Source organism: Lynx canadensis, chromosome E3 (genome assembly GCF_007474595.2).
Source record: "Lynx canadensis isolate LIC74 chromosome E3, mLynCan4.pri.v2, whole genome shotgun sequence".
NCBI classification, from domain to species: Eukaryota; Metazoa; Chordata; class Mammalia; order Carnivora; family Felidae; genus Lynx; species Lynx canadensis.
In genome coordinates this window covers 15,319,975-15,341,881 of record NC_044318.1, presented here as the reverse complement: position 1 = coordinate 15,341,881, position 21,907 = coordinate 15,319,975, and the positions used below count along the sequence as shown (strand labels likewise).

Genomic DNA, 21,907 nt, shown 5'->3' with positions numbered 1-21,907 from the left:
CCGCCCCCGAGCTCTGCAGATCCCCCACCCTGATTGGCTGAACAGCTGCCTCCCTCTCCGGATGGGGCCGCCGCCGCCATTGTGCGGCGCTGGTCCCCTAAGAGGGTTCCCTCTGCGGCGAGTGTCTTGGGCTTTCGCCCTCGCTTCTCGCTTTTATCCGGGAGCCCGGCGGGTCCGGGACTCCCGTCCGTGCCGGTGCGGGCGCCGGCATGTGGCTGTGGGAGGAACAGGGGGGCCTCCTGGGCCCCTTCTCCTTCCTGCTACTGCTGCTCCTGCTGGTAACGCGTAGTCCCTTCAATGCCTGCCTCTTCACCGGCAGCCTCTACCTCTTGCTGCACCTGTTCAGCTTTGAGCCTGTGCCCTCCCGCAGAGCCCTGCAGGTGCTCAAGCCGCGGGACCGCGTTTCCGCCATCGCTCACCGCGGCGGCAGCCACGACGCGCCCGAGAACACGCTGGCGGCCATTCGGCTGGTGAGTCCCCCACGCTTCGCGCCCCCCACCCCCGCCCCTCCTGGGAGGTTGTACTTCTGCTTGACCTTCCGAAGGTTCTCCAGTATTCTCATGATACCTTTCGTACACAGGGAATATATCCCAGTGGCCGTCTATCCCTCTGAAGTCAGAAATCTCCCAACTTATTTATATCACACAGCAAATACCTACATATTTGCTATATGCCAGGCACTGAGGACACACTCCTAAACAAGACAGAAAGGGCCTCGGCTTTCACAGAGCTTGCGCTGGGATGGGGAAAATCCGCCTTAAACAACACACAAGTGAGATACTTTAAGAGAGTGAAAAGTGTAATGAAGAAATAGGGTAACGGGATAAGGAATGACTGGGAAGAGGACTTGGGCTATTTTGGATAATCAGAAAAATCCTCTCAGAAGACCTGTCTTGAGCTGCAGCTGGGATTGTGAGAAGGAGCCAGCCTTAGATCTAGGAGAAATGTGTTCCAGGAAAGGAGAACAGCGAGTGCAAAAGCCGGGAGGTGGGGACGATGTTGGAACGTTCAGGTAAGAGACTATACACTATGTGATCTGACTTCAAGGAACAAGAACAAAGACTAGCAAATGAAGCAGGACATGTGGCCAAATTAAGTACAGTCTCTGGCAGTAGTTGAGTTTATTCTAAATGGATCATATTCACAGGAGCTGTGTTTGCTTGTCCTCCAAATTCTCTCTCTCCTTATCACCTTTTTCTCCAAACACACAGTTTATGCCAGACAGCCCCGGCAGCTGGACTCCTGATCCAATTTCTGCCTCTTGTTCACAAGCTCTCCTGAGACTCTTGCTCCCTCCAAGCTCCTGGCAGTCTCCCTCCTGACTTCATAATGATAGTTTGCATAGTAAGAGAGATTTACACTTATACAGGCGCTTTTGCATCTGTGGAAGTACATCTCTTCCTCACATTTCTTTGAGAGATTATTTTAACACTGAATGGGTAGGAAAACTGACTCAAACACATGCAGCTCCTTCTAGAATTCAGCCTTCTGGTTCCAAGACCCAGTGCTTTTCTTTGTCAGAGATTAGACCGTGTTCCGGGATGTAAAAACTTGGACTCGCTATCTAGCTAGGGACAGACAGTATTACATAACGAGCAAGTTACTTAAGCTTTTGTGTCCCAATCGGAGTCCCCAGTAGGGTGTGGAAACGACACCATCAGGGCACCTTTCTTCACTCTACCCTCCCCGCCTGACTTAGTTTCCCTATCTGTAAAATGGGAGTGATATTGGTATCCACCTAATAGGCTATATAATTCAGTGAGGTAGTCCACAGAAAGTGCTTGGCCCATGATAACCTCCACAAATGTAAACTCTTTAGGCCAATAATCTAAAGATGGCCTTCATTTTCAAAATCAGCTCAGTGGGGCGCCTGGGTGGCTCAGTCGGTTAAGTGTCCGACTTCGGCTCAGGTCATGATCTCGCAGTCCGTGAGTTCGAGCCCCGCATCGGGCTCTGTGCTGACAGCTCAGAGCCTGGAGCCTGCTTCGGATTCTGTGTCTCCCTCTCTCTCTGACCCTCCCCCATTCATGCTCTGTCTCTCTCTGTCTCAAAAATAAATAAACATTAAAAAAAATTTTTTTTAAATCAGCTCAGTGTAAATGTAAAAAATTTTAAGTTTGAAGAAGGAAGGGGGTCAGGAAGGCAGCTTTTAATTTAGTGGAGGACACCTGACTCTGTGTTAGTAAACCAAGTTAGACTTCTCTTATGCTTCTTTCCCCTTGGTTCTTTGTGGGGCTTTTGTTTGTTTTTGTTTTTTTTAGTAATCTCTACACCCAACGTGCGGCTCAAGCTCACAACCCCGAGATCAAGTAGCATGCTCTACCGACAGAGTCATCCAGGTGATTTAATATCTTTCTATTTATTTTTAAATAGAAAGCTAGAAAAGGTGCTCTGTCTCCCTTCCATCACAAAGAACCAAGGGAAGGGGCGCTTGGCTGGCTCATTTGGAAGAGCATGTGACTCTTGATCTCAAGGTTGTGAGTTCCAGCCCCGTGCTGGGTGTAGAGGTTACTTAAAAATAAAATACTGGAATGCCTGGGTGGCTCAGTTAGTTAAGTGTCCGACTTTGGCTCAGGTCATGATCTCACAGTTGGTGAGTTTGAGCCCCGCATCGGGCTCTGTGCTGACACCTCAGAGTCTAGAGCCTGGAGCCTACTTCAGATTCTGTGTCTCCCTCTCTCTTTGCCCTCTCCCCTTCTCATGCTCTTTCTCTCTCCCTCAAAAATAAATAAACATTAAAATAAATAAATAAATAAATAAATAAATAAATAAATAAATAAATAAAATCCTTAAAAATACATAAATATAAAGATATTGAAGAATGTATTTTACATTCTGTCTTACACTCAAATAGGTCAGGTGAAGTAACATAGTTATACAGGTGAATTGTCATGAAAAGAACGATAATTATAAGGAAAAAAGTACATAATTTCCATTGGCTTCCATTTCAACTAACCTTTATATAAGTTGCCTTAAAGTGTAACTCAGTGTTAATTGAACACAGAAGGCATTCCTAAGTATTTATCAATGTTGTAGTGGTTTGGCCAGGAACACATTTGACTGAATATTAATCATATTAAACGAGGAAGTATGTATGCGAAATACACATACACATATAGTGTTTCATATCCTGTTGTGTTCTAAGGGAATTATAGTAATTTCCATTCATGTTTGGGTTGTGCATATCTTTAATATGTGTAATAAACATTGTGCCAAGTTGATTCCTGGTCTTAAGAGGAAATGAATTGTGTTAGTTCAACTTGTTTGAATATCGATGAACTTTTTATCTATAACAAAATTTAGCTGCTGAATACAGACTGCAGAAGATAAAGTCGAATCCTCTCTCAGCTTCGAAAGGAACATGTAGTTTATTTCCATCAAAGTTTGTTTTTTGTCCTGTTCTTCCTCCCTTTGTATGTTTGCAGCTCATATTTATATTCTCAAGCATCTTACTATGTAAAAAATCAGGAAAGACATTCTGAGAATGGTAGAATTTCTGGTAGATTATAAAATTGATATAGAAGGAAAAACTTGAGAGAAGTTAAATAAGTGTATTGCAAAAACAGATACATGATTGTAAACAGTGACTGAGGAATTTAATTATACCCACAGTCCATTCTCTGCACAGGAGCCAGAGTGCAGCTTTAAAAGTATAAATCAGATTATGTCCAGCTCTTATTTACAATCCTCCAGTGGTTCTCTACTGGAATTAAATAAAATTTGAACACCTTCTATCTTATATCTTTTTCAAAGCCCCTGTTCTCTGTTCCAGCCACCCTGGGTGCTTATTAGGATGCTTTTGGCTTCATGTAATAGAGACTCTAACTTCAAACATCTCGCACAATAAGAGGACTTAGTATCTCACATAACAAGAATATGTGGGAGAGGTGACTTCTAGGATGGTTTGTTCAGCTGTTCAATTTATGTTTTTTGAAAAAAACTTTTTAATGTTTATTTATTTTGAGAGAGACAGAGTGAGAGTGTTGGAGGGGCAGAAAGAGGAGACACAGAATCTGAAGCAGCTGTCAGCACAGCAGCGGGGCTCAAACTCACAAACTGCTAGATCATGACCTGAACCGAAGTCAGACACTCAACCAACTGAGCCACCCAGATGCCCCTCAGCTTTTCAATTTGTAATCATGGGACTCAGGTTATGTTGATCTGTCTGCTCCGCCATCTGCAGCATATTTACTAGTCTTCCTCATTGCAGCCCCATTCTTACACATTACACCATCCACTCTCAAGCCCTCTTTCCCAGAAGCCTCCATCCTACACACACACACACACACACACACACACACACACACACACACACACACAGAGGGTTTGGAATTAGTTCACTTACTCCAAACACAAGAGAAAGCTGAAAAATGGGGCAAGAATAGGTCTCTACGAGCAGGGAAGAAGGGGACTAGATTTGGGTACACAGTCAACACTTTGTGACTCCATCCTACATTGTGATCTTTCTATTATACTTGCTATTTCTTTTACTTGGAAACTCTTTGTATGGTTTTTCTCCCTTTGATCATTAAGGCCTCAGCTCAGATGTCATATTCTTTTTTTTTTTAATGTTTATTTTTGACAGAGAGCATGAGTAGGGGAGGGGCCGAAAGAGAGGGAGACACAGAATCTGAAGCGGGCTCCAGGCTCTGAGCTGTCAGCACAGAGCCCGACGTGGGGCTTGAACTCACAGACCATGAGATCATGACCCTAAGCCGAAGTCGGACGCTCAACCGACTGAGCCACCCAGGCGCCCCTCAGATGTCATATTCTTAGGCCTTCCTTGGCGGCCTTGTCTAGTGACCCTCACCTGCCTTAACCTTCACATTACTCTCTGTTTTCTTTTTCAAAACATTTGTCACCATCATTATTTACATGTAACATGTTTGTAATCTGTTTCTCCCTACTGAAATATAAGATCCATAATCCTTTTCTTTCTCGTTCACCATTGTCTCCTCACTTCTTAAAACAGTATCTCCTATCTCATAGGCACTCAGTAAGTATTTGTTGGTAGGATTGTGATGTATTAATACCCAATAAATCCATAAGAATAGATACTCAACATTATCAGCCATCAGGAAAATAGAAATCAAAGCCACAATGAAATACCTATTAGGGTGGCTATAACAGACAGACAATAACAAGTTTCGACAAGGTTGTGGAGAAATTGGAACCTTCATACACTACCAGTGGGGCAAACAGTCTGGCAGTTCCTTAGAAGGTTAAACATAGAGTTATCATCTTAAAACATACATCATGCAAAAACTTGTTCGTAGATTATTCAAACAACAGAAATATCCATCAGCTGGTGAATGGATAAATAAAATGTGATATGTCCATACAATGGAATAGTATTTGGCAAGAAAAAAGAATGATGTCCTGATACATATTACAACATGAATGAACCTTAGAAACATACTAAGTGAGGGGTGCTTGGGTGGCTCAGTCAGTTAAGCATCTGACTTCGTCCGACTTCGGCTCAGGTCATGATCTCCCGATTTGTCAGTTCAAGCCCCACATCCAGCCCTGTGCTGACAGCTCGGAGCCTGGAACCTGCTTTAGGTTCTGTCTCCCTCTCTCTCTCTCTTCCCTTCCCCTGCTGGTGGCGCTCTGTCTCTCTCTCAAAAATAAACATTAAAAAGAAAAGAAACATGCTAAGTGAAAAAAGCCAGTCACAGAAGACTGCATATCATATAATTCTATTAAATAAAATGTTTAGGGGTACCTGGGTGGCTCATCCTGTTTAGCATTTGACCCTTGATTTGGGCCCATGGTTTGTGAGATCGAGTCCTGCATCAGGCTTTGTGCTGACAGAACACAGAACCTGCTTGGGATTCTCTCTCCCTCTTTCTCTACCCCTCCCCTGCTCATGTGCTCACTGTCTCTCTCTCTCTCTCACCCTCTCTCTCTCTCTTTCTATCCCAAAATAAATAAGTAAACCTTTAAAAAATAATAAAAATAGGGGCGCCTGGGTGGCGCAGTCGGTTAAGCGTCCGACTTCAGCCAGGTCACGATCTCGCGGTCCGTGAGTTCGAGCCCCGCCTCAGGCTCTGGGCTGATGGCTCAGAGCCTGGAGCCTGTTTCCGATTCTGTGTCTCCCTCTCTCTCTGGCCCTCCCCCGTTCATGCTCTGTCTCTCTCTGTCCCAAAAATAAATAAACGTTGATAAAAAATAATAAAAATAAATAAATAAAGTGTGTAGAATGGGCAAATCCATAGAGATAGAGGGACTTAGAGGGGTCAGGAATGTGGATTGCTGATGGACACATGGTTTCTTTTTGAGGTGATGAAAATGTTCTAAAATTGTGGTGATGGTTGCACAGCTCTGTGAATATAATAAAAACCACTGAATTGTACATGGATGAATTATACACCAAAAAGCACTCTGCCGTTCCGTGTTTTAGTAGTGGAATCTGTGGTTTTCATTATCAGTCAACACAAATGAAGTTCTTTAAGTGAAGTTACAGTATAGTGATGGATATTTAAAATGTACTTTTCAATGAAACAGTTAAAAAGTCATATAAGTATAATGAATTTGTTAAAGCAAATAGTTTTAAAACCAACTTTATCAAAGTATAATTTACATTAATAAAAGAGACATTTTCATTGTACAGTTTGATTAGTTTTGATAAACACATACACCTGGGTAACCACTATCTTAATCTATATCCATCACCCCAGAAAGTTCCTTTGTGCTCTCTTTGGAGTTAATCCCCCACTCACCCCTCTGCCCCAAGGCAACTATTGATCTGATTGCTATTACTATACTACACTGTGCTATTCTATTACTTAAACTATTAGTATAATTTTAAAATAAATTATTTCATTTTATTTTTTTTTTTAAGATTTTTTTTTTTTTAATGTCTATTCATTTTTCAACGTTTTTTTTTTTTTTTTTAATTTTATTTTTGGGACAGAGAGAGACAGAGCATGAACGGGGGAGGGGCAGAGAGAGAGAAGGAGACACAGAATCGGAAACAGGTTCCAGGCTCTGAGCCATCAGCCCAGAGCCCGACGCGGGGCTCGAACTCACAGACTGCGAGATCGTGACCTGGCTGAAGTCGGACGCTTAACCGACTGCGCCACCCAGGCGCCCCAAATGTCTATTCATTTTTGAGAGAGAGACAGGGCGAGAGAGAGCATGAGCAGGGGAGGGCAAAGAGAGAGGGGGACACAGAATCCAAAGCGGACCCCAGGCTCTGAGCTGTCAGCACAGAGCCCGACGTGGGGCTCGAATTCATGGACCGTGAGATCATGATCTGAGCTGAAGTCGGACGCTCAACCGACTGAGCCACCCAGGCGCCCCTAAATTATTTCATTTTAAATAAAATAAATTTAATTTTTAATTTTTTGAAATAAATACATTTAACAAAATAAAGTTTTAATAAAATTGCAATGTTTTTATAAACTTGTTTATGTGAAATTTAATGTTTTTGTGTGAAATTTTATGTGAATGTTTTATGTGAAATTTTGTATGTATAGAAGAAAAGATACTATTATAAAGAATTGTTATAAATGAAAAGATGAGTACGAATTATATACTGATACATGAATTAGAATCAGGAGCTTACCTTTTTGCCTCTGTATCTGGAATAACATAAAAGTCCTGGTAAAGAAAGTTGAATGCAGCCATTAGAAGATCTGGTCTGAGGAACTCTAATATGGTGATTCTTTTATAAAGCTTTTGTTTGGGCCTTCATAAACTACTTAGAAAAGACAAATAAATGAACTCATTAGTTCTAGTAATCTTGCTAAGATACAATGTCTCCCCATTGTTATTTCTTGTATTGCAACCAAATAAAGATGGCCCTAATGAATACAGATATAATTGAACCTAATTATAGTGCCCGCCTCAAGGACTAAGGAGAACATTTGTGTCACAGTGAGACAGTTGCACTGTGAATACTGAAAATGTCATCTTGTTTTATGTCATAAATGATATAATCCATATTGATTTCCCAATGTACTATTCTGTCTTTAATTTAGAAAAGATATCTTTTAATCTTATAAAACGATAAACTTTTTAACCAGTATAAGATGAAATCATTATTGTAATGGCTTTTTCTCTGAGATGTGTTTTCTGAATCAAAACTTACGTTGAGAGCCAACCTCGAGCCAGGCACCAAGCTTGGTAATTTACATGCATTCTTTCTAAATCTTCACAACTCTTAGGATCATTAGAAAAGTATCATCTTTAAAAGGATGAAACTGAGTTTAGAGTATGATAAGTAACTAGATGACACAGCCAGTGAGTGATAGAATTGGGATTTTTAGATGGGGAAATCTTGGTCATAATGTGGACGTCAAACTTTGAAGCTTAGAAGAAAATATAGTTGTGTTATATCTTTATAAATAGAGGTAGGAAAGGATTTAAATAAGGTAGAATAATCTATGCCCATAAAGGACATGACTGATAAATTCAACCATGTTACAATTAAAAATGTGTTAAAAAGAACACAATAAATAGCAACGGCTAACATTTATTGAATGTCTACTGTGCACTGGTACAGAGTTGTACACCATTTCCAGGTACTTAATTGTAATTATGTATGTAGCAAATACATAAAGACCTGTAAGGGAATGGCACAGGAATGATGCACATCAACTTGAAGATGGAGAAGAAGGGGGAGAAATTTCACTCTATCTGTAGGGTCAGTAGTAAACATCTAGTGGTTAAGAGTACAGCCTCTACTGTGTCCTAGTTTGTACAACCCAGAGCAAGTTTCTTAATCTCTGTTTCCTCATCTGAAAATGAGAATATCAATAGTACCTACCCAAATATGGCAAGAATCAAATGAGTTAATACATTTAAAGCACTTAGAATAGTGCCTGACTATATAGAAAAGGCTTATTAAATAGTAACTATTACTGTGTTTTAGGGCAGCAAGAGATAGAAGGAAATACGGCAAAATATTAACATCTGTGAAGTCTTTTTTGCTGTATACTGCTTTGGGTGTTTGCATAATTAATTTTTTTTTTTTAATTTAAAATCTTGATCGTGGTGAGCATTTCATGTCTTCATTGTGACAACCAAGGAAGCAAATGTGGGCTAGCATGTCTCAGAGGAGCGTGCTCAGGTTCTCTTTTTATATATTCTAATGTTCACGTTCTCTTTGTAGATAAATTCTAGTGTACCTTATCATGCTTACCAGCTTGTTGGCCAACAGCCAGTGCTGCTCACATAAACAAATGTAATGTCCCCTAGAAGCAGGCCTGGTGTTTCTGATACAGAAGGTAGAGTTAAACCAACAAAACCCTGGCTCATCCTGTTTATGCCGAAGTAGTGCAATATACAGCTAATCAACAAACACAGGGTAATCAGAGATGCTGTACCAAACAGAGTGTAGGTAAACATGGAATTTGTCTAAATATTTGTAATTGTGAGCCATTAATGGCCCAAAGAGTTAAAGCAACCAAAGAAAACTTAGTTCCAGAAACCTCTCCGTCTACTACCATGGGTGGGGAATTTGAAGCGTTTGAGGAATCCCTAAGTGTGCAGGTTGAAGGAAGGTTATATCATCTGGAAAAGTAGAAACTGGAACTGGATGGGTTGCTATTTGTTACAGGAAGGGGAAGGAATCGGTAAAAGAAGCTGTCTCCTTAGCTAGCCCTGTTGGTTGTCTGGAGCATTTAGATTGTAAAGTGACCTTGGCCACTTGCCATTAATATTGTTGATGTTTTTGTTAAGGCAGCTAAGAATGGAGCAACAGGTGTGGAGTTGGACATTGAGTTTACTTCCGACGGGATTCCTGTCTTAATGCATGATAACACAGTTGATAGGACGACCGATGGTACTGGTCGATTGTGTGACTTGACGTTTGAACAAATTAGGAAGCTTAATCCTGCAGCAAATCACAGGTTAAGGTAAGTGGTTCGTTGTCACTTAAATGTACCTTTCAGCTTTGTTGGAGATCACAGAAAGACACTGGCACCTTCTAATCACATCTTCTCCAGGAAAATTGTTTCGTTGTGTTTTGTTTTGAACTGTATACAGGTTTCCCAAGTAATGAGCACGGTGCCAGAAACAACAGAAATAAGGCATGGATGTTTTTCATCTTTTCCCACTGAGGCCAAATTTGGCTTTGGAATTATTCTCAAGACAATACTCTATCTAGTCACTAACATTACTAACATTAGACAATTACTCTGTACTGTCATATAAATTTTATATATATAAAATATACATATATATACAAAAAATTGTATATTTATATATGTATAAATATATATATACATATATATGTATACACACATATATATATCAGAACTAGTCCTGTAAGATATTCCACAAGAAAAAGGTTCTGTGATTAACTCAGATCAAGCACTATACTCTAGATGTTCCCCTTGGGGACAGACAGTCCACATCAACAATTCTTACCTTCAATTTAATGTTTCCCAAAAGTGAACGATCACAGAACACACACCATTCCCACCATTAACAGCTATAAACACATTGGAATTAGTATACTGGGTAATAAACTTTGGAATGTGGTTATTTAAATCCCTCCCAAAATGTGTGCTCATTGTTGCTCATCTTGTATCAGTTCTCTGGACAATGATCAATACTCCTTGAGTATTCAACCCAGTGATTATGTTATAGTCCTCTATAAAAGATTTAGACTTTATTTTCCTAGGATCTGAAAGAAATTACAGATAGGGGCGCCAGAGTGGCTCAGTCAGTTGAGCATCCAACTTCGGCTCAGGTTATGATCTCACAGTTTGTGAGTTCGAACCTCACATCAGGCTCTGTGCTAACAGCTAGGAGCCCGGAACCTGCTTCTGATTCTGTGTCTCCCTCTCTTTCTGCCCCTCCCCTGTTTGCACTCTGTCTGTCTCTCTCTCTCTCTCAAAAATAAATAAACATTAAAAAAAAAAAAAAAAAGAAAAGTCAAACAAAGGAAATTATACCTTAATCAAGAAAGAATATTGTTAATGGTTGAAAGCTCTAAGTGCAGGCTCTGGAATTGCTCTTTATTTCATTGTTCTGCTATATGCAAGAGAAAGGCAGGTTTTAATACTGCAGTGACATTGTAGCTAATAAGATGTTGGCTTCAAAGTCAACAATTAAAGGAAAAAATGCTTAGGGTCATCATCACCTTTAAAATCCTTTAAGGAGGTATGATATTGTGGATAGATCATCCAGGCAGAAAATCAAGGAAACAGTCTTTGAACAACACGTTAGGTCAGATGGATATAAGAGATACATGCAGAACATAACATCCAAAACAACAGAATATACATTCTTTCAAGTGCCCATGGAGCCTTCTCTAGGATAGATCACACGTTAGACCACAAAACAAGCCTCGGTAAATTTAAGAAGATCATATCATGCATTTAAGAATTCATATCATGCATCTTTTCTGACCATAATGGTATAAAACTAGAAATCAGTCACAAGAAAAAAATTGGGAAATACACAGACATGTAGAGGCTAAATGACATGCTACTGAACAACTAATGAGTCAACAAAGAAATCAAGGAAGAAATTTAAAAATATATGGAGACAGATGAAAACACAACAGTCCAAAATCTTTGGGACACAACAAAAGCAGTTCTAAGAGGGAAATTTATAGCAATACAGGTCTATCTCAAGAAAAAGAAAAATATCAAACAATCAAGCCTTACACTTAAAGGAACTAGCAAAAGAAGAACAAACAAAGCCCAAGGTGAGTAGAAGGAAGGAAATAATAAACATCAGAGCAGAAACAAATGAACTAGAGACCAAAAAAAACAAATAGAAAAGATCAATGAAACCAAAAGAGGATTCTTTGAAAAGATAAACAAAATTGATAAACTTTCAGCCAGAGTCATCAAAAATTACCTTAATGATTCTGGAAATCCATAGAGGAGAGAAACCACTGTTTGAAAATGTTGGAGTCTATCATGTAAGCTGCTACCCTTAAATAAAATCCAAATTCTGGATTCTAGAGAATGTCTATAATTACAAGGGGCTAAATGTAGGGCGACAAGTTTAGTAAAAAAAAAAAAAAAAAAAGACCAATGGCTAAATTCTTCATGATCATATTCCATAATTCTGTAAACTTTCCAAGTTAGAGAAGTTGAATGATTTGGCAGAGGGAGAGGGGATGCAGGGAGGAACCTTAGAAAAGTTTTACAATCCCCTTTAAGGCATTGCTCTAAGTCTTGATTTGCTAATTGACTTTCTGTATGTTAATAGGCTTGACTGTATTAATATACACATTAAATAATATACTAATTTGTTTTAGTGCTTTCATTTAATGGAATTACAACAGAACATGTGTAGAAAACTATTCATTCATTAACATGCCTAAAAAACGTTCACTTTTCCGTATACTCCAGTGCGTTCTAAAGAAAGGAATATGTGAAAAATTTTTAACTCACAAAAAACCTCTAGACAGAAAAGGAAAATCAAATGAGAAATATCCTCTGGGTAACCATCCCCCATTACTGTATTACACTACATCACTGTACATAGTTGGTTTTTTTTGTTTTTTGGGTTTTTTTTTTCTAATCTAATGAAAAACAGACACTAAGAACTAATGAAACACCTTTCTAACTTCAGGGGAAAAAAGGTACGCTCTTGGAGTCAGTATACCATCTCAATGTCTTTAACTCAGCCAGTCTTTATCCTACAGTTGGAACTTGTTGCATTTTCTTTGTTTGAACACCAAATGAAGTAATAGGCTTGTGTTTAGGGACCATGTTATAGGAAAAATAGGTATTTTCTCTAGAATTGTCCTCAATGCTGTGAGAGGCTCATAGTGAGAAGGGACATGGAAACTAAGACTGGCCAAAGGAATAGCAAATTCATGTCTCTTCTCTCACTCCCATGGAATAGGCATTGAGTAGAATGGCTGGCAGAATTGCCTATACTCTTTAAATTATCTTTTTTTTTTTTTTAGCCAAGATACTACAGTTGAAATGATACGGTCGAATAAACATAAGTTAAATCGTGCAGAATGAAATTTCATTATCTGAGAAAAGCAGATTTCTTATATATCAGGCACTTAACTTTCTTTTATCAGAAAATTATGTATAGAAGATTATTTTAAACAGTTGCACATAAGTGTACAATACAGTGAACAGATTTATATATTCGTGGGAATTTCTCCTGCATAAGGTTCTATTAGGGCAATTACAGTCTTAAATTTAAGTTTCAAGTTCTCTAGAGGTGGCATTATATTCTGCCCTTCGGTGAGTAGAGTTACTAATTATATCATAAACTAGTAATTTCATAAAAATTAAATGATTTTTGTTCTTGTTGCTGTTCTTTGGTCAAGAATATCTAGTCTGGTTTAAGGACTTAAAGCAAAGTATCCTTAGACTTCGGTATGGTTAAAGAAAGGAAGTCAGGGAAAACACACTTTCCTGTTGGTTGGGAGACATTTGTCAAATGTCTGTTTCACTAAACTTTTATCTTTGTCTTTTTCCTGCAATACACTATTCCTTTTCCCTCTCTTATAGGAATGATTTCCCTGATGAAAAGATCCCTACCCTGAGAGAAGCCGTTGCAGAGTGCCTAAACTATAACCTCACAATCTTCTTTGATGTCAAGGGCCATGCAAATATGGTACAGTTTATACCATAGACTTCACAATTTAATCGCTAGTCACTTCCAAAATTAACTATATATTTTGTTACTTATCCTTCTTATTTTTATAAATTATATTTGCTTATTGGAAGTGTGCAATGCACAGCTCCACATCTTTAGGGAAATAGTAAATTATGGAACTTTTAACCTTTGATGGAACCTTTTAACAACTCCGATATTCTACAACTAACACAAAATAGGTTTCTCTTCCTTGCATAAAGCATTTACAAAAGATGAACCATAAAGAGGCACTTCGTGAACAAACCATTCGGCTAACCTCGTAAGAAAGAATTCAGGAGTCAGACACAAGACCAGTTGCATCTGGCTGATAAGTTAATGGTTTTAGATGGATAACTATCAACTGAATTTCAAGAGAACTCCTATACATAAAGTTTCTGATAGCTAATAGGATATTTATCTTTTACTTAGAGTTATCCTTCTTGTATGATTTCTGTTCTTATGTATAGTTTTGTTATTTTATGATTTGAGTTGATGAACTTTTATGATAAAATTATTATAATTTCTTCAAATATGTATGACATTCCTAAGTAAAATTTAGCTTATATTATATAACATATACTTTTATTCATAAAAATATATTATTGCAATGGAAAATCAATGGGAAAATATGATTTAGATTACATTTGTTCACTTACAACCAGCTTTTCAAATACAAATGCTTTTTTTCTGCATTTGGACAACTTACAGGTATTTTCCTCCCTTGAAAGCTATAATCAGTAATGGCCACCATTCTGATGATGTCTTTTTTTTTTTTTTTTTTTAATTTCAGCCTATAGTTGAAACATTGAAACCAGAAATAAGAGCCCAAGTATATATCCTTACTGTAGCACAGTAGACTCTCATTTTTGAAGAAAGGAAAATGGTGCTCTGGCTCATTTATTATTATGTTACTGATAGTTGTATGCATGTAAGTGTCCCAGTCAGCCCACATCTGAATCACCAAGAATACCTATTAAAAATACTAATTGCTGGGCCATATCACCTAGAGAAGAAATTCTGAAAATGTCTGGGGTCGTGGGTCAAGGAACATGTATTTTTAATGAGTACCTCAGGTTTTGTTGATGATATTGCCTACATTGGGATCCCTGATAGGTCCTACATCTCACCCACGGTGTACTGGCCTTCATGCTTATTCTCTTAAAATAAGGGGTGGGGGGAGGGAGAAGAAAACATATATTTTTTAAATTCAGCTATTTGAGATTTGGTGCTCACAGGTGGTTTGTCAACAATGGATAGAACATAGTGATCTAATTCACAAAATGGGAGTATAAAGTAACAGGTGTAGTAAATTAGAGCTAGTAGAGCCCAGGAGCCAAGATTATGGGCTTTGGAGTCCAATAGACCATGATTAAACTCTGTCACTTACTAAAATGTAACCTTAACCTTGATATGCTTCAGTTTCCTCATGTATAAAATGGGAATAATAAAAGAAACAACTACATAGGGTTGTTATGAGAATTAAATAAATGTTGGTGAAGCGTTACACATAAAGCATACATTAGTTCAGACAACAAGAAAACTTTGGCTGGATAACTCACACTCTGTCACATTAGTGAAGGGGAAACATGACATGAATAGTTTCTATGTTTTTTTCTTTTCTGGAATGCATTTTATTACTTATATTTAGTTATAGGTATGTGTGACTTTCCAGAACTTATTGGTATTTCAAGAATTATGATATAGCAACATTACACTCCACCTAGTCACCTCTGTTGTTAGTTGCTATTGATGCCAGTGGCCAAATCTATTAATTCACTAGAGGTTACAAAGTATGAGTGTTTTAGCTCCATCATTTCTTCTTCATTTACTCATCTGGCAACTACAAAAAGAAACTTCTGCTCATCTTGGGAAGAATTGGAACACTTTCAGCTCTTCACAGTTCCTTCCTTGTCCCATTGTTTCTGCCTCCATGTTGGTGATGAATGCCATTTCCTCTCAGTCCCCTGGACTAAGCAAATGTACTCTTAGTAGTACCCAGGCTGGTTGGCTCATGCTTAGGCTAGGAAAGGCAGAGGGTGATAGAGTTATGGGTATAAAAGGACTCTTCCTAGTGCCTAAACTAGGTTATAAGGGAAAGGTGTAAAATTTTGCTTTCAGCCTCCACTGCCATACCTTCCAAAAGCATGACCAAAGAGGTGAGCTTCTCAACAAATAGTAAAGCAGCAGTACCTCAGTTTCCCTTCTGTCTGCTGTAGGTGTGAGTTTAAGATGTTTCCTAATGGATAATGGAATCTACCCATATTCCTTTCAACATCCCCATATATTAGTAAAGTTCTAATTTATTCAGTAGGGTTGCACTTCATAGGTAATAGTTATTAGCTGAGACTGTTGCATTTAAGTAAATTTAAAATACATGAATTTCTCTGCTTTACAGGCTACTGATGCTCTAAAGAAAATATATATGGAGTTTCCTCAACTATACAATAATAGTATCGTCTGCTCTTTCTTGCCAGAAGTCATCTATAAGGTAAATTCAGGATTTTTATTGTACATAATACTATGTTAGTTGATGGTGATCATAGAAGTGGCCCAAGTAAGCATAAGCTAGATGCCTGTGAAATTGAACTGAATTTCAGTTAAGAGACTCCTCTTTTAACAAGAGAAATTCAGAAAGGGGAACGAACTCCTACCCTATTTTAAGACACCATGATTCCTCTTTAAGTTCCTTCTTTTATGTTGTTCATAGGCTCATTCAGATTACTTTAGTAAGTGCTCTCAGAACAAGGAGTTATGTACCTCTTCATCTCGCTAAGTAACAGAATAAACTTTTTAAAAAACTCTTAATGATGGAGAATTTAAAATATGCACAAAAGTAGATGGTAGTATAACGAGCCCCCCTTTAACCTTGACCCAGCTTGTTTCATCCATACCCCCGTTTATGTACCCCAGAATTATTTCAAAGTAAATTCCACACATCATTTCACCCATAAAAATTGCATTAAATATCTTTAAAAAGTTATTCCCCTTTTTAAAAAATACAGCCACAATACAACCATTATCCTATCTAAAACCATTTAGCCCTTAAGATCAGGAAATATCTAGTGAATATATAATTTTTCATTTGTCTTAAAAAATATTATAAATGGCTTTTGTTGTTTATAATTGTTAATTTGAATCAGGACCCAAATAAAGACTACATTCTGTAATATAAAATCTTAGAACCTGTAAGTTCTCCTTTTCCCTGCATGTATTTATTGAAGAATCCAGGTTGTTTTGTAGAGTTTACCCAAGTCCAGATTTTGCTCCTTATGCCATGATACAGTTTAACACATTCCTCCCCTGTATATATTTCCTATAAATTGGTAGTGAGAGCAAAAGACTTGATCAGTGGAGGTTCAATTATTCTTGGCAAGAGAATCTCAAAGGTGAGGGTAGTTTTTTCATCAGAAGGCACAAAATATCTGATTGACTCTTTTGTTGTTGTTTACAGCTGCTATTGATGCCAGCAGCCAGCTCTCCATTTACTGGCAAAATCTTCTCATTTTAGTCTATCACTTCTTCACATATTAGCTAGAATACTTCTATAAAAATTCTCGTCTACTATTTAGTTATGCAATTGGCAATTAAATGCTTAATCCTTAACTTCACTTACCAGTTTCCAAGATATTGAGTTGGTTCTGTAGCCTTGTTCACAGTGACCAACAGAGCATGCATTTAAAGTTTTACAGGAAGAGGGGCGCCTGGGTGGCGCAGTCGGTTGAGCGTCCGACTTCAGCCAGGTCACGATCTCGCGGTCCGTGAGTTCGAGCCCCGCGTCAGGCTCTGGGCTGATGGCTCAGAGCCTGGAGCCTGTTTCCGGTTCTGTGTCTCCCTCTCTCTCTGCCCCTCCCCCGTTCATGCTCTGTCTCTCTCTGTCCCAAAAATAAATAAACGTTGAAAAAAAAATTAAAAAAAAAAAATAATAAAGTTTTACAGGAAGAGTGGAACCTATCCAGATACAAACTATCATTGAGATGAATAGCGTCATGGGGCTTTCAGACATTTGGGTCAGTGTTTCCCAATCTTACTTGACCACAGAGGACTTCACAATGTAAGCTACATTGTCCAGAGGAGCACAGAACACAGACAGAAAGAATTACATCCGCATCTCCCCATTTCTCCTTGTCCGTCCCCAACCCCCACCCCTACTTCTCTCTCTGTTCTCCCTTCTCACTTCTTTCTCACCCCACTTCCCCACCCCCACAACTCTTTCTCAGCCATTTTCTCTAGAAAGAATCAAAAGCTAACCAACTCATCTGGAAATGATCATGGTTCTATCCTCACTAAGTTCTAATTACTTATCTCTGGCCAGAATTTAAATTGATAACCAACGGAAAGTTTATTCTTGTGACATGAAAATTTGACCCTGAGATTGTAATTTACTCATTTTAAAGGTAGAGATTGTGAAGGAAGTGTTCTTATGTATACTGTATAGTAAATGCTTTACATCCCTTACGTTATTTACTCAAAAGGTTTATATCTATTTAGTAGACATGGGGGCCGTTATGGCCACCTCATCAGAAAGAGTAGATTGGCTAAATCCAAAGAAAAATGAGAGGTATTAGATTTTAGATATGATACTTATTTTAATTTCCAAAATTCTTTTTCAGATGAGACAAACAGATCAGAATGTAGTGACAGCTTTAACTCATAGACCTTGGAGCCTTAGCCATACAGGAGATGGGAAACCACGCTATGATACTTACTGGAAACAGTCCATGTTTGTGGTAATGGACATTTTGCTCGATTGGAGCATGCATAATATCTTGTGGTACCTGTGTGGAATTTCAGCTTTCCTCATACAAAAGGATTTTGTATCCCCGTAAGTTGAAAGGTTTTTTTTTTAATCTTCTTCTGACAAATTTCCTGGAATGCTCTTCTTGGAAAGGAAGGATTAACAGTGGACAGCCTGAATTGGGTTTCACCCGCAAAGCCCGCCATGCCTTTATATTTTTTTTTTTATTTTATTTTTTTAGAGAGAGGGGGTGAGCAGGGCGGAGGGGCAGAGGAAGGGAGGGAGGGAGGGAGAGAGGGGGAGAGAGAGAGAGAGAGAGAGAGAGAGAGAGAGAGAGAGAAGAGGAGAGAATCTTCAGCAGGTTCCACACAGTGCAGAGCCTTATTCAGGGCTCAATCCCATGACCCTGGGATCATGACCTGAGCCTAAATCAACAGTGGACACTTAACCCACTGAGCCACCCAGGCTCCCGCCCACCATAGCTTTATTAAGTTGGAATGCCACTGGCTTCTTAGGTGGGAAGAGTTCAGACATACTTCACTGTTTCCAAAATAAGTTGATCAAATATTCTCAGTTTTTAGTTTTAAAGAAAAACCTAATAAAAAATAAACCTGCCAAACTATGATGAGAGATAGATTATAAGTCCTTGTGATTGGCTCCCTTTGAAAACCAACACAGATGCAGGGCAGAGCCCCAGTGAAGACATCCTGTGAGCACCTACCTTACCCCTCCCACTTTCCTTCCTTCTCTGCTCTACATTATAGGCTCTGCTCCATTGCTTCCCAGAAAACTTTCCATTCCCTAACCTACTAGCAGTCTCTGACCTTTATTGTGGTAATATTATAGCTGTGTATTTCAGCTGATTAGAGTTGTTAGTTTTGGGTTATTTCAGGTATGTGTGCATTCAAGTCAGTCAATATTTGATGTAGGCCTACAGATTTGCAAGGTATTACTAAGAAGCTGAAGATGCTGTGGTAAAGAAAGCCATGGTGTGCCTTCATGGAGTTTATAGTCAAGTAAAAGAGAAGTTGCTAATCAAATCAAATGCAATAAACATAAAATTACAATTAAGATAAACGCTATGTAGGAGAGAACAGTGTCCATTTACTGTGTAATTTGACCTAATCATGGGAAAACATCCCCCAGGGAGGTGACAACTAAGCTAAGATCAGAAGGGTGAGTAGGGGGCGCCTGGGTGGCTCAGTCCATTAAGTGTCCGACCCTTGGTTTTGGCTCAGGTCACGCCCTCACAGTCTACGAAATCGAGCCCCACATCGGGCTCTGCACCGACAGCACCGAGCCTGCTTGGGATTCTCTCTCCCTCTCTCTCTGCCCCCCTCTCTCTCTTCAAATAAATAAATAAATACACATTTTAAAAACAAAAAGGGTGAGTAGGAATGGGAGTGTGGAGATCCAAGTCACAGGGGAAAACACATGCAAAAATGTGGTACAGCAGGAAGGAGCCTAGTTCTTTCAAGGACTTGAAAGAAAATCCATATTCTGCGACACCAAAAGGAAAGGGGGAGCGTGGTGTAAGATGAGGCCAAGGAGATGGGTGGGGGCAAGCCAGTATGGCCTCCAGTATGACTTCTATTTTGGTGTAGAGTGTCTTTAGTAAGTCACTGAAGTGTAAGCTGGAACAACGTGGAGGAGGTTCTGGTGCTGGGTTTTGAAACACTCCCTCTGATTGCACACAGACACCAGTTACGAGGCTCTTTTTGGGCACTGTTAGTACTCAGTGAATACCAGGAACAGTTGGTCATTGTTCTGACAGGATTGGTTTGTCCTCTTTCTCCAGGGACTACCTGAAGAAGTGGTCGGCTAAAGGCATTCAGGTTGTTGCTTGGACTGTTAATACCTTTGATGAAAAAAGTTACTACGAATCGCATCTTGGTTCCAGTTATATCACTGACAGCATGTTGGAAGACTGTGCATCTCAGTTCTAGAATTTTCCCCCAGGGAGGAAATCCAGGTACAGAAACTGCCTGCTGGCCTTAAGCAGGGATATCAAAATACCCTTTGTGCTAGCCCAAGCCCTGGGGGATCAGGTGGCTCATACAAGCAATAGTCGGTATTTGCATTTTTACCTGAACCAAAGCAAAACCTGGTTTTGCCACCTTGTTCCATGGAATGCCTGAGTTCAACACTGTTGCTCTTGAAAATCTGGGTCTGCAAAAAAGGCACAACAGTTCCTGCCCTAGCTGATGGGTACACCGAAACCCAGTGAGGATAAGCACAGATTGAGTTGTGCAGTTTGGGGTTGCAGATGCAAATGCATGGGAAATGCATGATCACTCAAAAGTTGACATTTTAAAACTTGACACACTTATGTAATTTACTTATTTAAAATATTTGTATTCAGCTACATTATCAATGTACTATAGACAGCAAACTTGTGACCATACTAATAAAATCATTAAAAGGAGCACTAAGGGAAAACTGTGTACCAAGCATAATGTCCTAAGACATTAGGAATTCAGGGAAGCCGCTCTCTGCAATCCAGTGACCAGAGGCAACAGCCCCTGGTGAGCCTTAATTGCGAAGCAAAGAAAACCGTAGGTAAGTCTTGATACCAGTCCGAGGGATTGTTTATGGTATCTTGAAATAAGAGCTATGAGCCACTAGGGGGCTGAGTTACACTCGTTCGGGCTGTTGTACAACATGACACTAGAACTGCAAGAACCATCTAAGAACATCTAGACTTACCCTCATTTGGCAAATGAGAAAACTCAAACCTGTAGAAGGAAAAGGTCTTCCTCAGAAATGACCCAGCTGGTGACATAGCAGAGCCTGATCTCCTAAAACTAAAATTTCTTAACTATTTGCCACAAACTTTTTAATGGTTTAATATGCCTATCTCAAAACCCAGAAGAATCCTACAGGGGTATTTTCCTTTTATGGATGAGGAAACCAAGGCAATGCAAACTTAAAGTCACCTACCCAAGCTGTCCAAGTCTTCAGTGCAGTTGAGATTCAAATCCAAGTGAATCTAACTCCAGAGCCCCTGCTCTTAACCATTTGCCCTGTCTGCCTTTACAACGTAGAGCCCTTCATTCCCAGCTCTGTGCTCCTCCACGTAAGCTTCTAGTGGTCTTAACTGTGAACTTAAGTGGCAATATTTAAGACGATTTGGAGTCTTTAAAAAATTGCAAAGTCATCTGTTTCCCATAGCTGCGTATTCCCACCTTCCAGCCCCATCTGCAGTCTTGACCACAGGCCCTGAGCTTAGTCATGACTTCCTCCTGAGCCCCAGTGGGTCACCAGCCTCACATTCACAGCAGCCAGACCACCAGTCCGCACAGCTAGATGGCAGAGAGAAGCACACCGAGTTTTGCTACGGTTGGTGTTGGCAAGAGCATGATAGATGGGGCTGGGGACGTTTTCATCAACATTTACAAAGACATTTTCTCGAATCTTAAGATCAACAACAGGACAAAGATCCAATGAATGGAACAAATAACTGCATGTCCTTTCATGTCCCATCATGACTAGAATGTCAAGAGGAGGAGGTGACCAAAGAAAACGTCTGCAGACTGAATCCCCACTTTGGCAAACAGACTGCACAGCAACCAACAAGGGAGGAATTCTCTTGGAGGCAGC

At 39.4% G+C, this 21,907-nt stretch overlaps 1 protein-coding gene across 2 annotated transcripts; it reads left to right on the top strand.

Moving 5' to 3' along the window:
- Nucleotides 1–39: 39 nt before the first annotated feature.
- On the top strand, nt 40–20,746 carry GDE1 (glycerophosphodiester phosphodiesterase 1). Of its 2 annotated transcripts, none has more exons than XM_030300268.2 (6): nt 40–470; nt 9,688–9,863; nt 13,446–13,551; nt 15,968–16,060; nt 18,183–18,394; nt 20,106–20,746. In XM_030300268.2, the coding sequence occupies exons 1-6, from the start codon at nt 210–212 to the stop codon at nt 20,251–20,253; spliced, it is 996 nt and encodes a 331-aa protein (XP_030156128.1). In that variant the 5' UTR covers nt 40–209; the 3' UTR covers nt 20,254–20,746. The 2 variants fall into 2 exon arrangements, with proteins under 2 accessions (XP_030156128.1, XP_030156129.1); XM_030300269.1 differs by having other exon boundaries at nt 387–470; nt 9,692–9,863.
- Nucleotides 20,747–21,907: the final 1,161 nt, after the last annotated feature.

Coding starts and splice junctions, on each gene's coding strand:
- GDE1 (XM_030300268.2), top strand. CDS start 210: ATGTGGCTGTGGGAGGAACAGGGGGGCCTCCTGGGCCCCTTCTCCTTC. Junction 9,864..13,445: donor GCAGCAAATCACAGGTTAAG/GTAAGTGGTTCG, acceptor CCTCTCTTATAG/GAATGATTTCCCTGATGAAA. Junction 18,395..20,105: donor CAAAAGGATTTTGTATCCCC/GTAAGTTGAAAG, acceptor CTCTTTCTCCAG/GGACTACCTGAAGAAGTGGT.